Consider the following 25,580-nt stretch of genomic DNA (forward strand, 5'->3'; position numbering starts at 1 on the left):
TACTGGGCTCCTTTTTATTATATTTCTAATAAGATAACTGAACAACTGGTTTTTTTTATGTACGATATGTTCATTTCAGAGACTAGATGTTAGTCTAGGCGTTGGGGTCGTTCTGGTGGTGATTGTGCCGTCTACTTTCGGTACCAGCAGATGGGTTGGAATGGTGCTGTGGGGAGGGCTGATTCTTCGAAGGATGTCCTGAAGATTTCAGTGATGATAGAGTGGAGCCCATAGGTAGTTCATGGATTTGTTTGTAGATCATGTCGTTGAAGGTGAAGTATGATGTGTCAAAGCAGCTGGAGACAAGGTTGATGATGTTGTCTATTGTGAGTTTGGTGTCCCGGTTGTTGATTCTATTATGTAGCTTGTTGCGGAGGATGCCAAGTGCTTCTTGTAGGGGTGATGTTGGTGAAGAGGTCGATGACGTCATAGCTGTTCATGGTGCCTGTGAGGTTAGCGTCATTCAGCTGGTTGACGAAAGAGGAGTCGCCGATGAAGGATTTTCCATCTTTGCCTTAGGGGGCTAGAAGTCGGGAGAGGTACTAAACTTTGTCGGTGCTAATCAATTTCCCCTTTGCTATCTTCTTTCACCTGTCGGGGGCACGGGTGGCCCAGTCGTCTAAGGCGCCGCGATTCGCTGTGCAGAGTTGCGTCCCTTGGGCACGCCAGAAACCTATGATTGTGGGTTCGAATCCCGGTTCGCCCCGATTATGTTTCTAGGTTTGTCGGCACCATACCCGTGCTCTTGGGATTCACCGAAGCGATAAACGTCTGAGACCTGCATCTTTTCGGACTTTCCTCCCACATTAAGCTGACACGCCGCGATATAACTGTAATACTGTTAAAAAGCGGCGTTAAACCCAACTCACTCACACTTTCACCTGTCAGTGCTAATTACCCCCGGCCTCCCGTTTTCCCAGTGTCCATTACCTATTACTTATCTATGATACTTAATTACTGGCTTCCATACTATCAGCGCTAATTACTGTAAAGTACTGGCTTCCATTGCCTATTCTTAATCACCTATCAGTGCCAATCATCTGTTAGCTTCCTTTGTTAGATTGTACCCTTTGTTATTTTCCACCTTTGTCATCTTATTACTTTTGTTGTCCTTACATGTATATATATATGCTCTCTGCCTCACGGCATTCATTCACCTGATGAAGGAGTAAGCATTTACTCCGAAACGTTGCGTTCTTATAATAAAGACGTTTACATCCATATATTCTTCTCCTTAAACATTACATAGATAACTACTTCTTTATCGCCTGTAAGGTAAGCACGTATCTGGGACTGTTTTCCGGCGTAAAGTTAGGCGTAGTATTTGGACATAGACTCAAAATACCCACCACAACCCGCACCTGTCAGAAATAAGCACCACGCCACTCCCCGTCTGAGACTTGTCAGTTGGTCGTGGGAGCACTAGTGTAACACAGGAACACGATGATAGCGTGTATAGCATAATGTATTCGTAGAGCAAAAAATTCACAACCCTCTATATATACATATAGACAAGGAGTGACACCCGCCATCTTGGTTCTTATTCAAGATTTCGCACTCGGTTCGAATCACAGCTCGATATCGCATGAAATATGAATGTCACTTATTTCAACCTATTGGAACTTGCTACACAAACCATAGGCTACACAGTCGTGTTCATCTGTGGTCACCTCACCTCGTATTTATTTTAACACAACCATCAAATCTCAACCCTAGGCTTCGACGCCGAGGTAAACAAGAAATAGGTGGCCGGAAATTACGGCGCTATACGGGTTTGAACTCAGCAAACGTTTCTGATTGGTTAAAATGTGTATCATAATATAAGCACAATGAGGGGAGGGAAATTCAAGACCGTCAATGATAATCTGCTTCAAAATGTTTAATTATGTTGTACATTTCCTTGTCAACCCTAACATTTTGCAAGCAGGCTACCTTTGACGGTTTTGAATTTCCTCCCTTCACTGTTTAGATCCACTATAATATATTTTAGCCAATCAGAAACAATTGGCGAGTTCAAGCCCATGTAGCACCGCAATTTCCGGCTGACTGAGGGCCGGTGTGTTTTGGGTGTGGTGGTTACAAGCCCCTTTTGTTCCCTTATTTCAACCATAAGTACAGTTTGACAATACTACTGCAGAATGATACTTTCACACGCTTGTCCCAATCTCTTGGTCTCTGTCAATAGGGATCACCAATAGCCCAGTCGTTTATGGCGCCGCAAGGCGATGTACAGAGCTGCGTCCCTTGGTCGTGCCAGGATCAGGTGATCGTGGTTCGAATCACAATTTCGCCCCGAATTTGTTCACAAAATCTTTCTCGTTGATCTCTTCCAAATGGTTAACGTCTTTATGAAGGTTGGTGCTTGGTACTTCATAAATATGCTGACGCGTGATTAACTGAAAATCACTCACTCACTGATGAGAGGCAAAGCCCTCGTGGACAGAGAGGTTATCACGCGAGTGTGTTTGGGGATGGTAAATATCCTGCATTTGGAATAAACATTGTATTTAGCGAGCCTGTGCTTTAAAATCTCTTTCCCTCTCCCACAAACATTACCGAAACATTGCGAGTTTTCCTGGAATGCGCGCATTAATATTTATTACGTCACGGGTGAAGTGATGTGTCAGTCGGACAGTGACAGTAGCCAATATAGTTCCAACTGAAATCTGTTTCTTATTCAGTGGCGAAGCATCATATACGCAAAACAACAGTTGTTTGTAATTGCCTCTCGCGGCAATCCACCGGTCTGTTCGCTAGAGTAACTGCCCTTTGTCAAAGGGAAGCTACTCTAACCCTAGTCATGAGACGTCACGGCCACGGTCAGACATTGGTCTGTCCTGTCATAACGTTAAGAAGTGTAGTCAGATGTACACAGTACTACACACAGCGACAAAACGAAACAAGGTAACAATTCAAACATATTTCGGCCAAATCCAACTATTTTGATTTGTGGAGAAGGTTTCAAGCCACAGAGGTCTACAAGCACAGATATGGCTACTGATCCCGCTTGGCTAGGCCTCATGCCCTCGCAAAATTGTTTCGAAATTTATATCTCCAAAGTTGCCAAAACTTATAAAAATGCCTTAGCTACGTCACAGTTAAACACTGATTTTCAGTATATTAGACTGTTCTTTTGATAATGATAGCAATTATCCCTGTAGTTTATCCAGATTCCTGATGGTTAATTCTGACTCGATCGCCGAATGACGAGGGTGTTATTGTGTCACTGTGACTTGGCTTATTGGGTGACCGTAACACCAGTGGCTTGATTGGTTCATTGTGTCACAGCGTACCCCAGTGGATCGCTGTTCCTGATTTCAGTCACTGGTTTGATAATCCAGACTCAACCATTCTATGCATAGCTAGACTATTGTTGATTTGGATTTTAAGTAACATTCAACCGTTCACTTCCATTATAAAAGTAACATTAACTCGTTCACTTTCATAACTGAAGCAACATTAACTCCTTCACTTTCATTATTGAACCAATATTAACTTGTTCACTTTCATAACTGAAGCAACAATAACTCGTTCACGTTCATAATTGAAGCAACATTAACTCCTTCACTTTCATTATTGAACCAATATTAACTCGTTCACTTTCATAACTGAAGCAACATTAACTCGTTCATGTTCATAATTGAAGCAACATTAACTCCTTCACTTTCATTATTGAACCAATATTAACTCGTTCATTTTCATTATTAAAGCAACATTAACTCGTTCACTTTCATAATTGTAGCAACATTAACTCCTTCACTTTCATTATTGAACAAATATTAACTCGTTCATTTTCATTATTAAAGCAACATTAACTCGTTCATGTTCATAATTGAAGCAACATTAACTCCTTCACTTTCATTATTGAATCAATATTAACTCGTTCATTTTCATTATCAAAGCAACATTAACTCGTTCACGTTCATAATTGTAGCAACATTAACTCCTTCACTTTCATTATTGAACCAATATTAACTCGTTCATTTTCATTATTAAAGCAACATTAACTCGTTCACTTTCATAATTGAATAGTTTACTTTCATTATTAAAGCAACATTAACTCGTTCACTTTCATTCTAAAAACAACATGAACTCCTTCACTTTCATTACTGAAGCAACGTTCACTTTCACCAACTATGATTGAAGGATACGTTTTTAGATTATAACAAATTGTTGATTAACATTCCTCAATCACGGAGGACAAGGCTGAAAAACGCCCACAATTTGGGCCTCCGTAATTTAGGTGTTCCAAGTATGTCTGGCACTATCATGAACATAAAATCAAAGTAAAGGAGGTGGACAATTTATGATATTCAGAGTTGGTAATGTACCCATGTATGCTATAAATGGCAAAAACTAACAGACCCTTTGGTTTGGAAGGGAATATTTAATCAATATAGAAAATGTACAAGAGCCAGTAAATTATCCGAATTTCAGTAGTAACTTATACATAAGATTATTTATACCAAAAAACAAATGGGTAAAATGAAACTTTTTGATGCTGATATTTGCTCGTTTTGTAAAAGTTCAAGTGAAAGTATATGCCATGTTTATTTTGAATTAACCAAACTCAACCATTCCATGGACAGCTTGACAATTGTTGATTTGGGTTTTAAGTAACATTCAGCCGTTCAATTTTGAATTCTGGAGAGAACTGGAACAACAGTTGAACTGCAGTTTCCACTATGTTTGGCTTTCAAGAAAATATGAAATTACGTATTCACATATTACTGTCAGCAAAAAAAACCATATTCATATAACAAGTATTAAAAGTGTAAAACCATCTGGTGAACGCTTTGTGTGGGATCTATCGTCTGTATGCAAAGTCGAAATACCTTTTGCAATTACAAGAGACATCTTAAGATATATCTTAAGTGCTTACAGAAATGGAAACCACTTGCAGATAGCTTTTTATGAGAAATCCAAATATTATAATGAGCGTCTATTGCCACATAGCCTTATCTAATGTCTACTGTCCATTTCAATATGTTTTTTTATTTGTAAACATACGTACATGTATCATCCATTGCATATTAATTGCAACATAGCAGTCCTTGGAAATAATTTATCTTATTTAAAAAAACCACTGTTCACTTTCATCGTATAATCAGCATTTCATTTCTTTAAACAAGCAGCATTCAATTTCATTATAAAACAGCATTTAATTTCATTATATAAGCAGCATTAATTTTCATTATATAAGCAGCATTCAATCTCATTATATAGACAGCATTTAATTTCAGTATAAAAGCAGGATTTAATTTAATTGATATATAAGAAGCATTTAAATTCATTATATATGCAGCATTTAATTTCATTATATAAGCAACCTTTAATTTCATTATATAAGCAGCATTTAATTTCATTATATAGGCAGCATTCAATTCCATTATATAAGCAGCATTTAATTTCATTATATAAGCAGCATTTAATTTCATTATATAAGCAGCATTTAATTTCATTATATAAGCAGCATTCGATTCCATTATATAAGCAACCTTTAATTTCATTATATAAGCAGAGTTCAATTCCATCATATAAGCAGGATTTAATTTCATTATATAAGCAGGATTTAATTTCATTATATAAGCAGCATTTAATTTCATTATATAAGCAGCAGTTAAATTCATTATATAAGCAGCCATCAATTTCATTATATAAGCAGCATTTAATTTCATTGTATAAGCAGCATTCAATTCCATTATATGAGCAGCATTTAATTTCATTATATAAGCAGCATATAATTTCATTATATAAGAAGCATTTAATTTCATTATATAAGCAGCATTTAATTCCATTGTAAAAGCAGCCATCAATTTCATTATATAAGCAGCATTTAATTTAATTATTTAAGCAGCATTCATTGCCATTATATAAGCAGCTGACCAATGACTTCGCTATATATTGCTCCAGAATGAAGAGATAGCAAGCAGGTACTCAGGTACTCTGACTCAGTGATCTAGTAATGTGACAATGTGACCTATTTTGTATCGAAGTGATGACAGAGTAGATGAGATAGGAATTCTATTTGCATTGTTTGCTTCAGATATGAAACCAAAGTTGCCTTTGTATCCATTGTTTACATATAAATGGAATCAACAACATTTGTGTGATAGGTTTATCGAGTCTCTGTATTTACGAGCAGACAATTTCGTAGACAATTACTGACACATGAGTTGTAGCATTTGTCAATAATGCTGAGTCAACAACAAAAAGAGTGAGTTGGGTTTAACGCCGCTTTTAACAGTATTACAGTTATATCGCGTGTCAGCTTAGTGTGGGAGGAAAGTCCGAAGTGATGCAGGTTTCAGACGTTTACCACTTCGGTGAAACCCACGAGCACAGGTATGGTGCTGATAAACCTAGAAACATAATCGGGGCGAACTGGGATTCGAACCCACAATCATAGGTTTCTGGCGTGTCCAAAGGACGCAATTCTGCACAGCGAATCGCTGCGTCTTAGTCGACTGGGCCACCCGTGCCGCCATATGGGAACTTTATTTATCTCAACTGAAGAAGGATAAGACAACCGTGATGCGTGCATATTGTCGCCAAAACCAATGGTGTTTGATGACAGACAATTATTGAGTTCCAAAAGCAGAAATAGTGTTTGAAAACGTTCAGCGGAAAACTGTGGTTTACCAGCAAGTCCATAAGTTCATCAAGTTGTCACTATTTTGTGTACGTATGCTAGTTGATAGTTTACAGCTATGTGAAATGTCTCCCTCTCATAATTGTAGCGAAATGAGTAAAAAATAACACTGCAGATATCAGATCATTGTTTGTTTGTTTGTTGTTCAACTCCGCACTCAGCAATATTCCAGCTATATGACGGTGGTCTGTAAGTAATCGTGTCTGGGACCCGTGAAGATTCCGGGGTAGAATAGGTCTTCAGCAACCCATGCTTGCCGTAAAGGGTGACTATGCTTGTCGTAAAAGGCGACTAACGGGATCGGATGGTCAGGCTCGCTGACTTGGTTGATGCATGTCATCGATCCCAATTGCGTGGGTCGATGCTTATGATGTCAATCACTGGATTGTCTGGTCCAGACTCGATTATTTACAGACCGCCGTCATTATAGCTGGAATATTGCTGAGTGCGGCGTTAAACAACAAACCAACCAACTAATCGTGTCTGGACCAGACAATCTAGTGATACTCGCCTCTTGAGCGAGCACGGGTTCCTGAAGACCTATTTTGACCCTCGAGTGAGTGAGTGAGTCAGTCAGTCAGTCAGTCAGTCAGGCAGGCAGGCAGGCAGGCAGGCAGTGAAACCCACAGTCAGGCAGTCAGTCAGGCAGGCAGTCAGTAAGTCAGTCAGTCAGACAGGCAGGCAGTCAGTCAGTCAGTAAGGCAGTCAGTCAGTCAGTCAGTGAGACCCACAGTCAGGCAGTCAGTCAGTGAAACCCACAGTTAGGCCGTCAGTCAGTCAGTCAGTCAGTGAAACCCACAGTTAGGCAGGCAGTCAGTCAGTCAGTCAGTCAGTCAGTCAGTCAGTCAGTCAGTCAGTCAGTCAGTCAGTCAGTCAGTCAGGCAGTCAGTCAGTCAGTCAGTGAAACCCACAGTCAGGCAGTCAGTCAGTCAGTCAGTAATTCAGTCAGTCAGTCAGTCAGTGAAACCCACAGTCAGGCAGTCAGTAATTCAGTCAGTCAGGCAGTCAGTCAGTCAGTCAGTCAGTGAAACCCACAGTCAGTCAGGCAGTCAATCAGTCAGTCAGTCAGTAATTCATTCAGTCAGTAATTCAGTCAGTCAGTCAGTAAGTCAGGCAGTCAGTCAGTCAGTCAGTGAAACCCACGGGCACGGGCGCACTGGTGAACCGGGGAACACGCCTCCCGATCATGTCCCAGGCGTGTTCTTTGAGGGAAAGGTCAGGACTCATGGCTGGCCATTGTATTCTGGTGATGCTTAGCTGCTGGAGGTAGTCAGTTACGATACGAGCGCGGTGATCAAGAGCGTTAGCGTCTGGAAAGACAAACCGTGGACCAGCATGGCGCACAAACGGCGCCATGAATACAATCTCATTAAAACCAGATCTTAGTTGTCGCTACCGCTAAACAAAGATCTTAGGACATCCTATTACGGGTCACGTCAGACCGACCTTGCGCGAACTTTGACCGACCAATGAATTGACTGACAAGAAGTCCACATTAGCCAATCAGAAGGCAGCTTTTTCGTGGTTTACGGCACTAATTTCAAATTGGCGACTACGCTTCGAAACATATTTTGACAAATTCTCGATAAAAAAATTGAAACCTGAAGAAAAAAACATTCTGGAATGGCTAATAGATGGTCTAGATTGTATAGATTCAGTCGTTGAGCCCGTGACTATCGTTCGGAATAGCCCCTGTTATGTCACTTTCATGATCTGGTAAGCGACGCACTGATTGGTCGGGTGAAAGGTCGTTCTGACGTGACCCCCAATGGGATGCCCTCAGAACTTTGTTTAGCGGTAGCGAGAACTAAGATCTGATTTTAATGAGATTGCCATGATTGGCGCATGTATGTTATCTCGGTAGGAATGTTCAGTGACCCTTCCATGGACAATATGCAGTGGCGTTCTGGCAGTCAATTGGTCCCGCCCCATATCTTTACGGCCCGTCGGGACCGTGAAGATCCGGGTAGAATGGATCTTCAGCAACCCACGCTTGTCGTAAAAGGCGACTATGCTTGTCGTAAAAGGCGACTAACGGGATCGGGTGGTCAGGCTCGCTGACTTGGTTGATGCATGTCATCTATCCCAATTGCGTGGATCGATGCTCGTGATATTAATCACTGGATTGTCTGGTCCAGACTGGATTATTTACAGACCGCCATCATATAGCTGGAATATATTGACCTCGGGCGCCCTGTACGGGGCTGACCCTTAACATTTTACAATGCAAATCACAGCCAGAGACACACTGAACATATTGGCTACGTCTTGCGGAGTTCACCCAGATGCAGCTGGCCATTATCCCGTAGAAATTCATCACACTGCAGACGAAGCAGTCCCAATCTGATCACAAATACTGCGGTACTGTGGATAATGAAAATCACTGAAGTGTCAATATCAAGATGACCCCTTCCCTCGTACAAAGAGGATTTGCATATTCCACGGGCAATGCGTGTATTTGGCTCAATGTGACTGGCAACTTGACCTCTAAATTCCACAAAAATTACACAGTAAAGTACCATGAGCAATATCGTCCTCATTTTCTGTTGTAAAGATTATATCAAATTCCAGTGTGAATTTGGCTCAATGTTACTGGCAAATTGACCTCTAAATTCCATTCGTGACCAACTCGTGTTATTCCGGGACAAGCCGAATAGCGACTCGTGCCTCTCTCGTGGCCATTTTTGTGACCGGGTTCCGTCTTAGCGCAAACGGGCATACCTAAAACAATTGTCAACTCGTTGTGTAATGGTTCACATATATTTCCCCATATATTATATATGTTTCAGATGAAATTTAAAGCACAGTTGTACATGCGGAATTATACAGTGTGATTGAACACATTTAACTGTGTCTTGGGTCTATTTTTATATACAAGACATATGTAAAATCAAAAATTGTTTCTGAGGGATTCTTTGACGAAGTATTTGAAATCATACGCGCATTCTGATTGGTTTGTCGTATTTTCGCACATAACATTCATCGATAGGGGGACGAGTCTTCTTGTAGGTTGCGGAAAGGGGCGAGTGGTGACGAATGCTCTAAATTCCACAAAATTGATAGATATCGTTACAGTATACAGTAAAGTATATATTCTAAGTCGTGTGTAAGACATAGTCAACATTACATACCTGTGGGCCTGATTGTGTTCATTTAATCTGCATGTATGTCATGCAGATTGCCATTTTTTATGGTTTCCGTTCAAAATGGAGGGCATAAATCTGCCGTTCAGCTATTCCATACCGTGAATACAGATGACAGTTACAAGATACATATTTTAAAAGAGTACTCTGTAAGTTTATAGAACGACGTTACAAAATTAAATTTAAAAAATAAACCGCATAAGAGTTTCACAGGCGTCTGATTGCGTGTACAAATTGTGATAGTGGTGAAAGTGAGGAGTTGCATTCTATTGTTGCGAACTGTTTTTTTATCAAATATTGCGCTTCCTAAGCCGTAAATAGTTTACTCTAAGCAGCAAAGTACAATTACAGCCTTTGCTATTCACTTAAATTGAGTGAGTGAGTTGAGATTAACGCCGCTTTTAACAGTATTACAGTTATATCACGGCGTGTCAGCTTAATGTGGGAGGAAAGCCCGAAGTGATGCAGGTCTCAGACGTTTACCACTTCGGTTAAACCCACGAGCACGGGTATGGTGCTGACAAACCTAGAAACATAATCGGGGCGAACCGGGAATCGAACCCACAATCATAGGTTTCTGGCGTGCACAAGGTACGCAACTCTGCACAGCGAATCGCGGCGCCTTAGACGACTGGGCCACCCGTGCCCCCGCTTTTTACTTAAAACATGTGTCTAACATGTCACATTGCAGTCACCTTGGCAAGAAAAAGCTGGGAAGAGTTTTCATATATTTCTTTTCAATTTTAATTTTATAGAAGGAAGATGGATCCATATACATACAAGTACACATAAATGAGAGGAAATCTGAGTCGTGATTCTAAAAACACTCACGATATGATAAATCATGAAAATGATGCGTTACACGCGAACCTGACCTTAATATTGTACATTATTTTATACAGTAATGATTATCTTTCCCTTTGCACCTTTCCGCGAAGTAAGCAGCTTATGGGCCTCACTGGCTTTCTGCATTGGAAAGCTAGAGTCGATCTTGGGTCTCACCCAACCTGACCTTTGACCTGCTTCAATGGCGTTTCTGATCTCAACCAGTTCCTCAGGGGATGACGAGAGGACGCTGACACCCCTGAACCAACTTTCCTTCTCCATGGTGTTTGAAGGACTGACCTTCACCTCCCCGACTGAGCCAACAATGATGGTTCTTCCATTACGTCGCATAAGATCCATGTCATTGCTCATGTTCACGTGTGCCGCCATTTCTATAATGACGTCATATCCACCGCCGTCAGTTTCATCTACAAGTTGGTTCACGTGTCCTCTGTGCCTGTGATTAAAAACGTTCATACAGCCATTGTCTTTAGCAAAGCTTATCCCCTCGTCGGTACCTGCTGTGCCGTTGACTTTCATCCCCCGTGCCTTGGCGAGTTGAGTCGCCGCTGCTCCAACTCCCCCGCTTGCTCCGTGGATAAGAACGTTATCGCCCGGTCTTGCTCGCGCAAGTAGTATAAGCGCCTTATACGCTGTGTAATACGGTATTCCGATACACGCGCCTTCTTCAAATGATAAGGCTTTGTCAAGATGACCCACATAATTTTGATCAGCCACTGTAAATTCTGCGCATCCTCCTGTCACCGTCTTCAGCGTGTACACCCTGTCCCCTGGGGCAAATGTCTCGACCCCCGGGCCCACTGACTCCACCACCCCTGCAGTATCAAATCCGATAGTGTGCGGGAAGGCGACTTCCTCAAAGTCCCCAGCCCTGACGTAAGTGTCTAGTGGGTTAACCCCTGTCGCCATGACTCGTATTAGCACCTGGTTTTCGCCAGGAGTGGGCTTAGCAACTTTCGTCGACAACTGCAACACTTCGGGGTCTCCATATTTGTGGAACTGTACCGCTTTCATAGCTCCTGCTTCTTTCGAGACATGCACGAGATGTGCCGAGTGACGCTGGTGCACGCGCGACTGGTTTTACCGTATTTCCTATTTATGCGTCGCTGTCTATTAGGTTTGACTGTTCGGAATTCTAATGCGCTGCATTGGCCGCATCTTTGTAAATGATTCTGCGTTGTTTTTTACCGCTGCTGTGCCGTTGAGGTGGTGAGGAGAAATATTATTTCTTCGTTTGAAGGATGAATTAGAAGGGAAATTCTTTCTCCTAGCGGTGTGCAGCGTTGATGTGAGTTGTCCGCCCCGGTAGGTGGCGTTTAACAGGGTTATTTAGCGCGTGTATGAAGATTTGAATTTTTCATTTTCGCAAGTGCAATATATATATAGTTGTATTAGCGTGTGTGAAGATTCATTTTCGCAAGTGCAATATATATATTCTCTAGGGCTGGCACGAGTCCAAATGTACTACCCGGGTACCCAACCCCCCTTTTACCCGACCCTACCCTGGTACCCGCTGTAGGTCTCAAGAGATAGGTCCAAATGTCCGACTGGGAATAGTTTGACCGTAGCCCTGGCAAAATGTATTTAGATACACGTCATGCATAAACTGAAGTTGACTGAAGTTTTTAAATATAAAGTCAAAAAGAAATGCAAACATTAGTCACTTATAGTGTAACCGTAGAGTTAAACAATGTATCACGTGACTAACCACGTGGGTACCCGGGTCCTACTCAGCACCCACCCGACCCAAGTACCCGAGTCACCCGTCCCAGTCCTAATATTCTTTATGCGCAAAGTATTGCATTTTCAATGTTCTAACCTTTTTCTAAGCTGCTGTTTGTGCCGCCATACGATGATGTGATGTTGCTCTGGGCTGAAGATCAGTTATAATACTAATGTAAGCTGCTGTTTGTGCCGCCATACGATGATGTGATGTTGCTATGGGCTGAAGATCAGTTATCATACTAATGTAAGCTGCTGTTTGTGCAGTCATACAATGATGTGATGTTGCTATTGTGGGCTGAAGATCAGTTATCATACTAATGTAAGCTGCTGTTTGTGCAGTAATACGATGATGTGATGTTGCTATGGACTGAAGATCAGTTATCATACTAATGTAAGCTGCTGTTTGTGCAGTCATACGATGATGTGATGTTGCTCTGGGCTGAAGATCAGTTATCATACTAATGTAAGCTGCTGTTTGTGCAGTCATACAATGATGTGATGTTGCTCTGGGCTGAAGATCAGTTATCATACTAATGTAAGCTGCTGTTTGTGCCACCATACGATGATGTGATGTTGCTATGGGCTGAAGATCAGTTAACATACTAATGTAAGCTGCTGTTTATGCCGCCATACGATGATGTGATGTTGCTATGGACTGAAGATCAGTTATCATACTAATGTAAGCTGCTGTTTATGCCGCCATACGATGATGTGATATTGCTCTGGGCTGAAGATCAGTTATCATACTAATGTAAGCTGCTGTTTATGCCGCCATACGATGATGTGATGTTGCTATGGACTGAAGATCAGTTATAATACTAATGTAAGCTGTTGTTTGTGCCGCCATACGATGATGTGATGTTGCTATGGGCTGAAGATCAGTTATAATACTAATGTAAGCTGCTGTTTGTGCCGCCATACGATGATGTGATGTTGCTATGGGCTGAAGATCAGTTATCATACTAATGTAAGCTGCTGTTTATGCCGCCATACGATGATGTGATGTTGCTATGGGCTGAAGATCAGTTATAATACTAATGTAAGCTGTTGTTTGTGCAGTCATACGATGATGTGATGTTGCTCTGGGCTGAAGATTAGTTATCATACTAGTGTAAGCTGCTGTTTGTGCAGTCATACGATGATGTGATGTTGCTCTGGGCTGAAGATCAGTTATAATACTGATGTAAGGTGCTGTTTGTGCCGCCATACGATGATGTGATGTTGCTATGGGCTGAAGATCAGTTATCATACTAATGTAAGTTGCTGTTTGTGCAGTCATACGATGATGTGATGTTGCTATGGGCTGAAGATCAGTTATCATACTAATGTAAGCTGCTGTTTGTGCAGTCATACAATGGCGCTCTGGGCTGAAAGAGCCGGGGTTTTTTATACAAGGGGTGCTTCTGCATTTTTTGTGTATATTATGATCAGTACTAACGTGCTTAATGATGCTTTTTGGCTAGCGGACATTATAATACACTATTAAGTGATGCAGCTGTATATCATCATACTTGTGAAATGTGTTTACTGTGTTGGTGTGGGCTACCGAGACAGGGTACCATAGTGCAAAACAAGTCATTAGTCTATGTTAAGGTATTGGAGTTACGAACATCCATTATATGCATGTTTACGCAGTTGCGTTATTGAATCTTGACCGTGCAACGCACAGCTTGTCCCACAGTAAGTTCTGTTGTTGTAATGGTAAGGGTAACAGGTAAAGTCAAGTACCACTTTACATAACATATTTTTGTATGACGAAGTCGAGATCAAGCACTGACATTCCTCTCTCAGGGCAGACTGTCTAGGATCTCTCCCGTGGCCAAAACTTTAATCTCAATCTCAAGCCCCCTGTCCTGTAAAATATAAGTTCAAACTGACGATAACTTATTTCACTATCATTTTTTTCCACCGGCCACAAATGAACGTACAGCCGAACACAAAGTTGTGTAAAACCAGTTGAAATATTAATGTCAAGCACTGGACTTTGGAACATGCAGACAATAACACCCACAAGGCCGAGGAACGGAGAATGCTGATTCATTCTACAGTCATCAATACTCCATCCATCCCGCAGAGCCTGTATATTAGCACAGTGGAACAGTACCTGATTGTTTTAACAACCATCCACAACGTACCAGGACACATCATCAATAGGATCACACCCTTATGAACAATCCATGTTTAACTGGTTCACGAAAAGGAGTACATCAATTATTCAAAGATAAACAACAAGCGTATTTGTGATGCTTGCTATCACTTTATTAAGATGGATGTATCACAGAGATTATGATATCAATAGCCCGCATAATGTATCTGGTGGCCATGCTAATTATATATCCCTGTTTGAAGATCTACTTATTTGAAAATATTACCTAAAGGTAATGCCCCTTTATTAATCCAAATGAATAAAGTATAATAAACTGAATACCATGGTAAATAAATTTTCATTATAAGACGTTCCACTAATCTGAAAATATTACATAAAGGTAATGCTAGTTTATTGATCCAAATCAATTTGTTTAAAATCCAAATTTAATAAATTTTCATTTTGGGATGATCCATTTATTTGATAATATTACATGAAGGTAATGCCAGTTTATTATTCCAAATTAATAAAAAGAAATCCAAATTCAATTAATTTTTCATTTTTGAATTAAATAAATGAATTTTAAAATTAAACTTATTTTCTTTTTCACAGGATCTTGCACTCATAAATTTAAAAAAAGTTATCACTCCATACAAATACCCATCTTTCAATTTACCTTATAGTTCAGGCAGTCTGATTACAACATATCATTAAACAATATACCTTGTCCTAAGACACTGCACCCATATATACAATAAGTCCTGCATGCTCAGCAAGTAAAACTCATTTCTTAAACCGTTTAGAAGGATGAGTAAAGTCCAGCTCTAAATCCAGATCATCCAGTTCATCATCTTTTCCAGCCACGGAAAACACAGGCGACGGTTTGGCCTTAAGCTTCAGCAACCATGCCGGGCTACTCTTGTGCGTTTGTGATGCTGCAGAGTTACCTCCCTTGCCCACATACTCTGACGGAGAACATCCGATGGATGGAAGCCGCACATTGGAGCAGTCTGCAGTTGCTTCCCCTGATTTATCTGGTATTGAAGTCTGAGAGCTACTGAGTTGAGACAAGGACAGAGAAGCCGGTGTTCTGAAAGAAGCCTCTTGATTTGATTTGGTTTGATCGTTCGACTTTGTCTGATCTTTGTTGATTTTATCTGTTTCACTTTCAGTGCATTTTTGTTTGTTTTCTTTGTCCTGTTCACCTGATGTCCATAAATGTCCTGAAAGAATACTTTCAGAGACAACATCAGACCCGGGACTTGAAGTCAAAACATCACCACTCACAGAATCTGTTGTATGGAATGAGAATTTGTTGAGCTTACTTAGGGTTGATTGTGCAACTTTTCCGGAGGAATTCTTACATCTTGGCTTCTCTGACATATTGGTCATAGTTCTTGTAGAAATCACTTCACTTGAGTCAGCTAAATCAAAACATGCCCGTTTTTTCTTCTTTGCAAAGTTTGGAAGAGTGTCATCCAAAATGTCTTCAATGAAGCTTAAATCTGTATCCATTGAAGAACTGGAGGACTTTGATTCTCTACCCGAAGAACTCTCTGAAGGCTTTTCACCGATTCTAATCCTACCACTTGAGTCTGATGACTTGGTACCATCCAGACGTTTCATTTTTTTAGCTGACCTAGACTTGGTTAATTTCTTTAAAGGCTCCAAAGACTCTTTAATAATATTTTCATCTGCAGTAGTTGAGACACTGTTACAAGAAGTTTTCTCTGAATCTAAATTCTGGTTGGTATAGGATGTCGTTACAAAGTCATCATCTTCCACATGGACGTCTGCTGCACTGGAATGACCTTGATTCATTCTCTGTTTAACCTTGGCAGCCATTGATTTCTTGCCAGTCGGTTTCCTTTGATCTTTGATATACACAAGTTTGCCATGATCCTTTTCAATGTTCTCTAACATATCCGCCTTGCCTGGAGTTGAGGTCATCCTCGGGATATTTGGCTTCCTATTAAATTTGTCCAATCTATTTTTGATCATTTGGCTCACCATAGAATGCTGTTGAGGATCCGTTTCTGCCGATTTGTTTTTCTCTTTCCTGCCAAGATCAGTCAATCTGACAACTTTATTTGATGGCTTTAAAAAGAAATCCTCAGAATCTTCACAGCTGGAATTCAACAGATCTGATAAGGAGGACGAATTGAACAAATTTGACTGGTTCAAACTGTTCTCACAGATCCTCCCCAAATTCCCCTCACTAGGATCATCAGGCCCAGTTGCTAAACAGCTGGGCTTACCCACAACTGATGTTTCAGGTGGCACAACAGCTGATGTTTCAGGTAGCACAACAGCTGATGTTTCAGGTAGCACAACAGCTGATGAATCCACATCATTACTGTGAGAGATGTGTTTATCCAGAACCAATGTTTCAGGTAGAGCAGATCGGGGAGCTGATGACTCTACAGGGTATGAGCTGCCAGTAATCCTAACTGTATGATCCCTGATAATACTCCGACTTCCGTCCTCTGATGCCGGCAAGTTAATCTGTTCCGTTGAACTAATACTATCCTGTAAACCCATGTCTTGTCCTCGTCCTGGCTTAACAGACTCGACACTAGGAGGCTGATCAATTGTATTAGATTCTGTTCTTGGGAGCTCCTTCTTGTTCATGCCAGGTTTAGTGGAATGATTTGGAACTCTCTGTCCACCTTTGTCATGAGCCTTTGTATTGCTGTGTGTTGCAACCTCTTGGACACCAGATGCATCCCCTACACCTGATACCTGAAGTATCTCCCCTTGCCCTTCGACTTGACCCCCGCTACTATTTCGCATGATGGGCTCCTCTCCCATGCTGCCAGGGTCAGTGCCAGGTGCCCCAGCTGGGGGCTGACCCCCGTGTTTCTGTTGCTTGGCCTGATGATACACAGCCAGCTGAGTCCGCTCTTCCTCCAGGAGATCCTGCAGGCCGAGGTGCTCCAGGATCATTTCAGCTGGAACAGTGAGTGAGTGAGTGAGTGAGTGAGTGAATGAGTGGATGGATGGATGGATGTGTGAGTGGAGGGACGGATGGCTGACTGAGTGAGTGAGTGAGTGGATGGATGGCTGGATGTGTGAGTGGAGGAACGGATGGCTGAGTGAGTGAGTGAGTGAGTGGATGGATGGATGGATGGCAGAGTGAGAGTGGAGGGACGGATGGCTGAGTGAGTGAGTGAGTGGATGGATGGATGGATGGATGTGTGAGTGGAGGGACGGATGGCAGAGTGAGTGAGTGAGTGAGTGGATGGATGGATGTGTGAGTGGAGGGATGGATGGCTGAATGAGTGGATGTGTGAGTGAGTGAGTGAGTGAGTGGAGGGACGGATGGCTGAGTGAGTGAGTGAGTGAATGAGTGGATGGATGGATGTGAGTGGAGGGACGGATGGCAGAGTGAGTGGAGGGACGGATGGCTGAGTGAGTGAGTGAGTGGAGGGATGGATGTGAGTGGAGGGACGGATGGCTGAGTGAGTGAGTGGAGGGACGGATGGCTGAGTGAGTGAGTGAGTGAGTGGATGGATGGATGGATGGATGTGTGAGTGGAGGGACGGATGGCAGAGTGAGTGAGTGGAGGGACGGATGGCTGAGTGAGTGAGTGAGTGGATGGATGGATGTGAGTGGAGGGACGGATGGCTGAGTGAGTGAGTGGAGGGACGGATGGCTGAGTGAGTGAGTGAGTGGATGGATGGATGGATGTGTGAGTGGAGGGACGGATGGCAGAGTGAGTGAGTGAAAGAGTGGATGGATGGATGGATTGATGTGTGAGTGGAGGGACGGATGGCTGAGTGAGAGTGAGTGGAGGGATGGATGGCAGAGTGAGTGAGTGGATGGATGGATGGATGTTTGAGTGGAGGGACGGATGGCAGAGTGAGTGAGTGGAGGGACGGATGGCAGAGTGAGTGAGTGGAGGGACGGATGGCTGAGTGAGTGAGTGAGTGGAGGGATGGATGGCTGAGTGAGTGAGTGAGTGGATGGATGGATGGCTGAGTGAGTGAGTGAGTGGAGGGATGGATGGCTGAGTGAGTGAGTGAGTGGATGGATGGATGGCTGAGTGAGTGAGTGAGTGGAGGGATGGATGGCTGAGTGAGTGAGTGGATGGATGGATGGATGTGTGAGTGGAGGGACGGATGGCAGAGTGAGTGGAGGGATGGATGGATGTGTGAGTGGAGGGACGGATGGCAGAGTGAGTGGAGGGACGGATGGCTGAGTGAGTGGATGGATGGATGGATGTGTGAGTGGAGGGACGGATGGCAGAGTGAGTGGAGGGACGGATGGCAGAGTGAGTGGATGGATGGATGGATGTGTGAGTGGAGGGACGGATGGCAGAGTGAGTGGAGGGATGGATGGCTGAGTGAGTGAGTGAGTGGAGGGACAGATGGCAGAGTGAGTGGAGGGATGGATGGCTGAGTGAGTGGATGGATGGATGTGAGTGGAGGGATGGATGGCTGAGTGAGTGAGTGAGTGGAGGGATGGATGGCTGAGTGAGTGAGTGAGTGGAGGGATGGATGGCTGAGTGAGTGAGTGAGTGGAGGGATGGATGGCTGAGTGAGTGAGTGGATGGATGGATGGATGGCAGAGTGAGTGAGTGAGTGGAGGGATGGATGGCTGAGTGAGTGAGTGAGTGGAGGGATGGATGGCTGAGTGAGTGAGTGAGTGGAGGGATGGATGGCTGAGTGAGTGAGTGGATGGATGGATGGATGGCAGAGTGAGTGAGTGAGTGGAGGGATGGATGGCTGAGTGAGTGAGTGAGTGGAGGGATGGATGGCTGAGTGAGTGAGTGGATGGATGGATGGATGTGTGAGTGGAGGGACGGATGGCAGAGTGAGTGGAGGGATGGATGGCTGAGTGAGTGGAGGGATGGATGGCTGAGTGAGTGAGTGAGTGGAGGGATGGATGGCTGAGTGAGTGAGTGAGTGGATGGATGGATGGATGGATGTGTGAGTGGAGGGACGGATGGCAGAGTGAGTGAGTGAGTGAGTGGATGGATGGATGGATGGCAGAGTGAGAGTGGAGGGACGGATGGCTGAGTGAGTGAGTGGATGGATGGATGTGTGAGTGGAGGGATGGATGGCAGAGTGAGTGAGTGAGTGAGTGGATGGATGGATGTGTGAGTGGAGGGATGGATGGCTTAGTGAGTGAATGAGTGGATGTGTGAGTGAGTGAGTGAGTGAGTGGAGGGACGGATGGCTGAGTGAGTGAGTGAGTGAATGAGTGGATGGATGGATGTGTGAGTGGAGGGATGGATGGCTGAGTGAGTGAATGAGTGGATGTGTGAGTGAGTGAGTGAGTGAGTGGAGGGACGGATGGCTGAGTGAGTGAGTGAGTGGAGGGATGGATGGCTGAGTGAGTGAGTGGATGAGTGGATGGATGGATGTGAGTGGAGGGACGGATGGCTGAGTGAGTGAGTGAGTTGAGGGATGGATGGCTGAGTGAGTGAGTGGGTAGGTGGATAGGTTAGAGAGAGTGAATTGATGGATGGCTCAGTGAGTGAGTGGGTAGGTGGATGAGTGAGTGAGTAAGTGGATGGATGGCTGGCTGAGTGCATGATAGGTTAGTGAGTGAGTGGATGGAGGGAAGGATGGCTCAGTGATGGAGTGGGTAGGTGGATAGTTTAGTGAGTGAGTGAGTGAGTGAGTGAGTGAATGGATGTATGGAAGGATGGCTGAGTGAGTGAATGGGTAGGTGGATAGGTGAGTGAGTGAGTGAGTTAATGGATCGACGGAAGGATGGCTGAGTGAGTGAGTGCGTAGGTTGATGGGTGAGTGAGTAAGTGGACACATGTCCCATCAAGGCCCACTGATAGCAGCAATGACAATGCTACTAGTATTGTAAGGCAATGATTTGGGGTTAAAGTGAGTGAGTGAGTATGGTTTTACGCCACTTTTAGCAATATTCCAGCGATATCACGGCGGGGGACACCAGAAATGGGCTTCACACATTGTACCCATGTCGGGAATCGAACCCGGATCTTCAGCGTGACGAGCAAACGCCTTAACCACTAGGCTACCCGACCGCCCCTGGGGTTAAAACATTTGAAAATATTTCATCATTTTTCGCTGATTAATTTTTACACTGAGGCTTAGATATTGCAGGTAAATCAAAGCAGGGTTTTCAGTGAAGGCAAATCGATATCAGTTTAGGCTTTCCTTCCACATAAGGCTGACTGTATTACTGTTAAAAGCAGCATTAAACCCATCTCACTCACTCACTGTTAGACTAGAGGCACAGGGATCTTCAGACTTTTTGCGAAAAAACAAAGATATGTTTTCAGAATACCCAGCATGTCCAGAGAACAATTATTTTTGTAGTAACAAAATTCCTGTCCTAAGGCACATCGATATGAATGAGTGAGTGAGTATGGTTTAACACAACTTTTAGTAATATTCCAGCAATATCACGGTGGGAAACACCAGAAATGGGCTTCACACATTGTACCCATGTCGGGAATCGACCACGGGTCTTTTCGGCGTGATGAGCGAATGCTTTAACCACTAGGCTACCCCAACGCCCCCAATATGAATGTATTGAACAAACTTTACCTTGGAGCCTGTATTCCTCTTCTGCATCCTCCGGGAAGGCCGTGTGTAGGGCGTTGACCCCGCCCAGCAATGCAGCCCCCTGGGAAAATATGGGAGACAAACACACTGTTTAGGGCCTTTTTACAAGTGAGGGAACATACTCTTTAGGGCCTTCTTACAAGTGAGGGAACAAACACTTTAGGGCCTTCTTACAAGTGAGGGAACATACTCTTTAGGGCCTTCTTACAAGTGAGGGAACATACTCTTTAGGGCCTTCTTACAAGTGAGGGAACATACTCTTTAGGGCCTTCTTACAAGTGAGGGAACATACTCTTTAGGGCCTTCTTACAAGTGAGGGAACATACTCTTTAGGGCCTTCTTACAAGTGAGGGAACAAACTCTTTAGGGCCTTCTTACAAGTGAGGGAACATACTCTTTGGGGCCTTTTTACAAGTGAGGGAACATACTCTTTAGGGCCTTCTTACAAGTGAGGGAACATACTCTTTAGGGCCTTCTTACAAGTGAGGGAACAAACTCTTTAGGGCCTTCTTACAAGTGAGGGAACATACTCTTTAGGGCCTTCTTACAAGTGAGGGAACATACTCTTTAGGGCCTTCTTACAAGTGAGGGAACATACTCTTTAGGGCCTTCTTACAAGTGAGGGAACATACTCTTTAGGGCCTTCTTACAAGTGAGGGAACATACTCTTTAGGGCCTTCTTACAAGTGATGGAACATACTCTTTAGGGCCTCCTTACAAGTGAGGGAACATACTCTTTAGGGCCTTCTTACAAGTGAGGGAACAAACTCTTTAGGGCCTTCTTACAAGTGAGGGAACATACTCTTTAGGGCCTTCTTACAAGTGAGGGAACAAACTCTTTAGGGCCTTCTTACAAGTGAGGGAACATACTCTTTAGGGCCTTCTTACAAATGAGGGAACATACTCTTTAGGGCCTTCTTACAAGTGAGGGAACATACTCTTTAGGGCCTTCTTACAAGTGAGGGAACAAACTCTTTAGGGCCTTCTTACAAGTGAGGGAACATACTCTTTAGGGCCTTCTTACAAGTGAGGGAACAAACTCTTTAGGGCCTTCTTACAAGTGAGGGAACATACTCTTTAGGGCCTTCTTACAAATGAGGGAACATACTCTTTAGGGCCTTCTTACAAGTGAGGGAACATACTCTTTAGGGCCTTCTTACAAGTGAGGCAAACTGATTAAAAAGATAATAATTCTTCTTTGGAACTTTATCCAAAGATGTACATAAAGGCATCTCAAATAATAACAATATCTAGAATCTCCAAATCTCTAAGTCAATATCCATCAAACTGATACCCTGGGCTGCCAGCCTCCACCAACACACCTGCATGGACGACTCCATCACGGTGACAGCAACCACAGCATCCTGGACCAACGCCTCATCGCGGAACATCAGGCGGGCATGGGCTGCAACAAAGCAATTGAAGAATATTATCCCGGGAACACAGGATCCAATAGTCTGTACATTTTTACGCTGCTTTTACCAATATCACAGCGGGGGACACCAGAAATGGGCTTCACACAATGTACCCATGTTGGGAATAGAACCCGGGTGTTCTGCGTCATGAGCGAACGCTTTAACCACTTGGCTACCCGACCGCCCCCAGACACAACGGACTCAGCCATTTGGAACACACCATACCACCTCGCCCCGCTACCAGCAAGTAACTGCCACACATCACCTAATTACATGTCAGTCTCATAGAACATATATACAAATACATCCCAGATTGTAAGGAATCCAAAGACACCCACAAACCTTCAGCATTTGTAAAGCAGAAGTAATATTGGAATATGGAAAGCAAAGAGAGATAAATCCCTAATCATACCACGAGTAGACACAAGCAAATATGGCCAAAAAAAACAGGCAAATCATGACTCACCTTGAACTAGATGGACCCTGTCTCACCTTGAGCTAGACGGACCCTGTCTCATCTTGAGCTAGAAAGTCCCTGTCTCACAATTTATTAGACAGACCCTGTCTCACCTTGAGCTAGACGGACCCTAACTCACCTTGAGCTACACGGACCCTGTCTCACCTTCAGCTAGAGAGTCCCTGGCTCACAATTCACAAGACGGACCCTGTCTCACCTTGAGCTAGACGGACCCTGTCTCACCTTGAGCTAGACGGACCCTGTCTCATCTTGAGCTAGAAAGTCCCTGTCTCACAATTTATTAGACAGACCCTGTCTCACCTTGAGCTAGACGGACCCTAAATCACCTTGAGCTACACGGACCCTGTCTCACCTTGAGCTACATGGACCCTGTCTCACCTTGAGCTACACGGACCCTGTCTCATCTTGAGCTACACGGACCCTGTCTCACCTTCAGCTACACGGACCCTGTCTCACCTTCAGCTACACGGACCCTGTCTCACCTTCAGCTACACGGACCCTGTCTCACCTTCAGCTAGAGAGTCCCTGGCTCACAATTCACAAGACGGACCCTGTCTCACCTTGAGCTACACGGACCCTGTCTCACCTTGAGCTACACGGACCCTGTCTCACCTTGAGCTACACGGACCCTGTCTCACCTTGAGCTACACGGACCCTGTCTCACCTTGAGCTAGACGGATCATGCTCTGTAACAACCTCATGGTTGTTCTGGCAGCGTTCCGGTCATCAGCACTTCGCTGGGCTCGGTAATAGGACCCCAGCACCCTGGTGTAGGGGGAGACAACAAAGTCTTTTACATTATACAGGTGGCACCCAGCAATATGACAAATACTACTACAGAGTAATTAAGTAAATCAAAATGCAATAACATCATTGTTCTTTAGCCTGCATCTTATTAATACATTTTTGAAAAAAACATATATTTTCCCTTTTGAAACTTTGTTTATGATCAGTCACATAATACTTGTATCTAACCCTGGACATAGTATTTAGTTCTCACCTTACTGCTCCGTCAGTCAACTGTGGCGTGATGGTCTTGATGAGGGCAAAGTACGCCTGCATTTTCTCCATACTCCACAGCGACTTTATGTCAAGGTCACCTGAAACAATCATAGCGAAATCTGAGTCCAAGACTGCAGCGCTCATCTCTTGTCATAGGGTTAGAATAATGGAGGAAGCTTATGTTTGGGGAAATATATACACTGGAAATGGACTACAGGCAGTGGTCACCCGTGAAGATCCAGGATAGAATAGGTCTTCAACAACCCATGCTTGCCGTAAAAGGCAACTATGCTTGTCGTAAGAGGCGACTAATGAGATCGGGAGGTCAGGCTCGCTGACTTGGTTCATGCATGTCATCGTATCCCAATTGCGTGGATCGATGCTCATGGTGTCAATCACTGAACTGTCTGGCCCAGACTCTATTATTTACAGACCGTCGTCATATAGTTGGAATATTGCTGAGTGCAGAGTTAAACAACAAACAAAGAACAGGCAGTGATCACTGATAAATACACATCTGATGTAATAAAACAAATAAATAAAAATAAAACAAATAAACAAATGAAATAAAACATCATAATAAAACAAACGATCAACCATTGTCAACCAGCAAGGACTTTCTCTTTTAATAATTACATTCTACCCAACATTTCACAAATAGAGAATTAATATTGAGGTTTTTTTTCCTTTTTTAACTAAATTTGAAAATGTCAGAGTAGGTCAATATGGGGAGGGAGTCATTCAAAATTGTCATTTTTTGCTACACTTGATTACTTTAAAAAGTAATTTAAAAAAGAAAGAAAAAATTTAATGAACAAACAGTATGTCCAGCTGAGATGTTTTATTCAATTCACTGACATTCAGGCACGCAGGTCATACCCATAGGGTCCTTGTCCTCCAGGATGTAAGAGGAAACAACTCTGTCCCAGTCCTCATTCTGCGAGTCAAGGAGGACCAGTACCAGGTCAAAACGGCTCAACAGCGGACTTGCCAGCGCCACGTTGACACAGATAGACTGGAACCAACATCACCTTCATCAAATAAATGTAAAACACACACACACACACACACACACACACACACACACACACACACACACACACACACACACACACACACACACACACACACATATCACTGGTATATCCACACAAAATATCACCGATAAATACACATGACAAATATTATCCAGGACCCACATACCCACCCACACACAGCCACCCACCCACACCCACACACATCCCCCCCTCCCCATACACACACCCACACACATATCACTGGTATATCCACACAATATATCACCGATAAATACACATGACAAAATTTGATCTTTGAATACACAATGCCATTTAGAAAGTGGTTAAATGTAACAAATGTTATATTTGGGATAACACTTTCTTAGTTAAGTACAGATTCTAGTACTTTTTTGGGGTTGAGTTCCGTCCGGGATTCGAACCCACACCTGCCAGAGTGAGGCACCTAATCGCCAGCACACAAAGTCAGCGATCTAACCCAATCAGCCACCGAGGCTTCCACAAAAATGAAAGTCCGACAACTGGTAGTCTAGATCACGTATTTTGATCACGTACCACTTTCTAAATGGCATTGTGTATTCATAGCTTTCCACCATGGGAGCCGTGCCAATTTACACTTGTCAGGGGGGTACACAAAGTATGTGATCT

The 25,580-nt window shown here is 43.3% G+C and overlaps 2 protein-coding genes across 2 annotated transcripts in view; both read right to left on the reverse strand.

The window, feature by feature from the left end:
* Positions 1-10,566: 10,566 nt before the first annotated feature.
* Positions 10,567-11,754, reverse strand: LOC139467102 (quinone oxidoreductase-like). The gene has a single exon (XM_071248820.1). The coding sequence runs from the start codon at positions 11,653-11,655 to the stop codon at positions 10,690-10,692; it is 966 nt and encodes a 321-aa protein (XP_071104921.1). The 5' UTR covers positions 11,656-11,754; the 3' UTR covers positions 10,567-10,689.
* A 3,311-nt stretch (positions 11,755-15,065) lies between these two features.
* LOC139467104 (DNA helicase MCM9-like) overlaps positions 15,066-25,580 on the reverse strand; it is a 29,666-nt gene continuing 19,151 nt past the window's right edge. Inside the window, exons 14-19 of the mRNA XM_071248821.1 lie at positions 24,778-24,913; positions 23,897-23,996; positions 23,561-23,661; positions 22,326-22,408; positions 20,986-21,064; positions 15,066-17,403 (exon numbers count right to left, since the gene is read on the reverse strand). Coding sequence (XP_071104922.1) covers positions 15,236-17,403; positions 20,986-21,064; positions 22,326-22,408; positions 23,561-23,661; positions 23,897-23,996; positions 24,778-24,913 — 2,667 coding nt within the window. The 3' untranslated portion in view covers positions 15,066-15,235. The remainder of the gene's footprint in view (positions 17,404-20,985; positions 21,065-22,325; positions 22,409-23,560; positions 23,662-23,896; positions 23,997-24,777; positions 24,914-25,580) is intronic.

The sequence above is a fragment of the Haliotis cracherodii genome, unplaced genomic scaffold, assembly GCF_022045235.1.
Source record: "Haliotis cracherodii isolate W230 unplaced genomic scaffold, xgHalCrac1.p SCAF_19, whole genome shotgun sequence".
In the NCBI taxonomy this organism is placed as follows: domain Eukaryota; kingdom Metazoa; phylum Mollusca; class Gastropoda; order Lepetellida; family Haliotidae; genus Haliotis; species Haliotis cracherodii.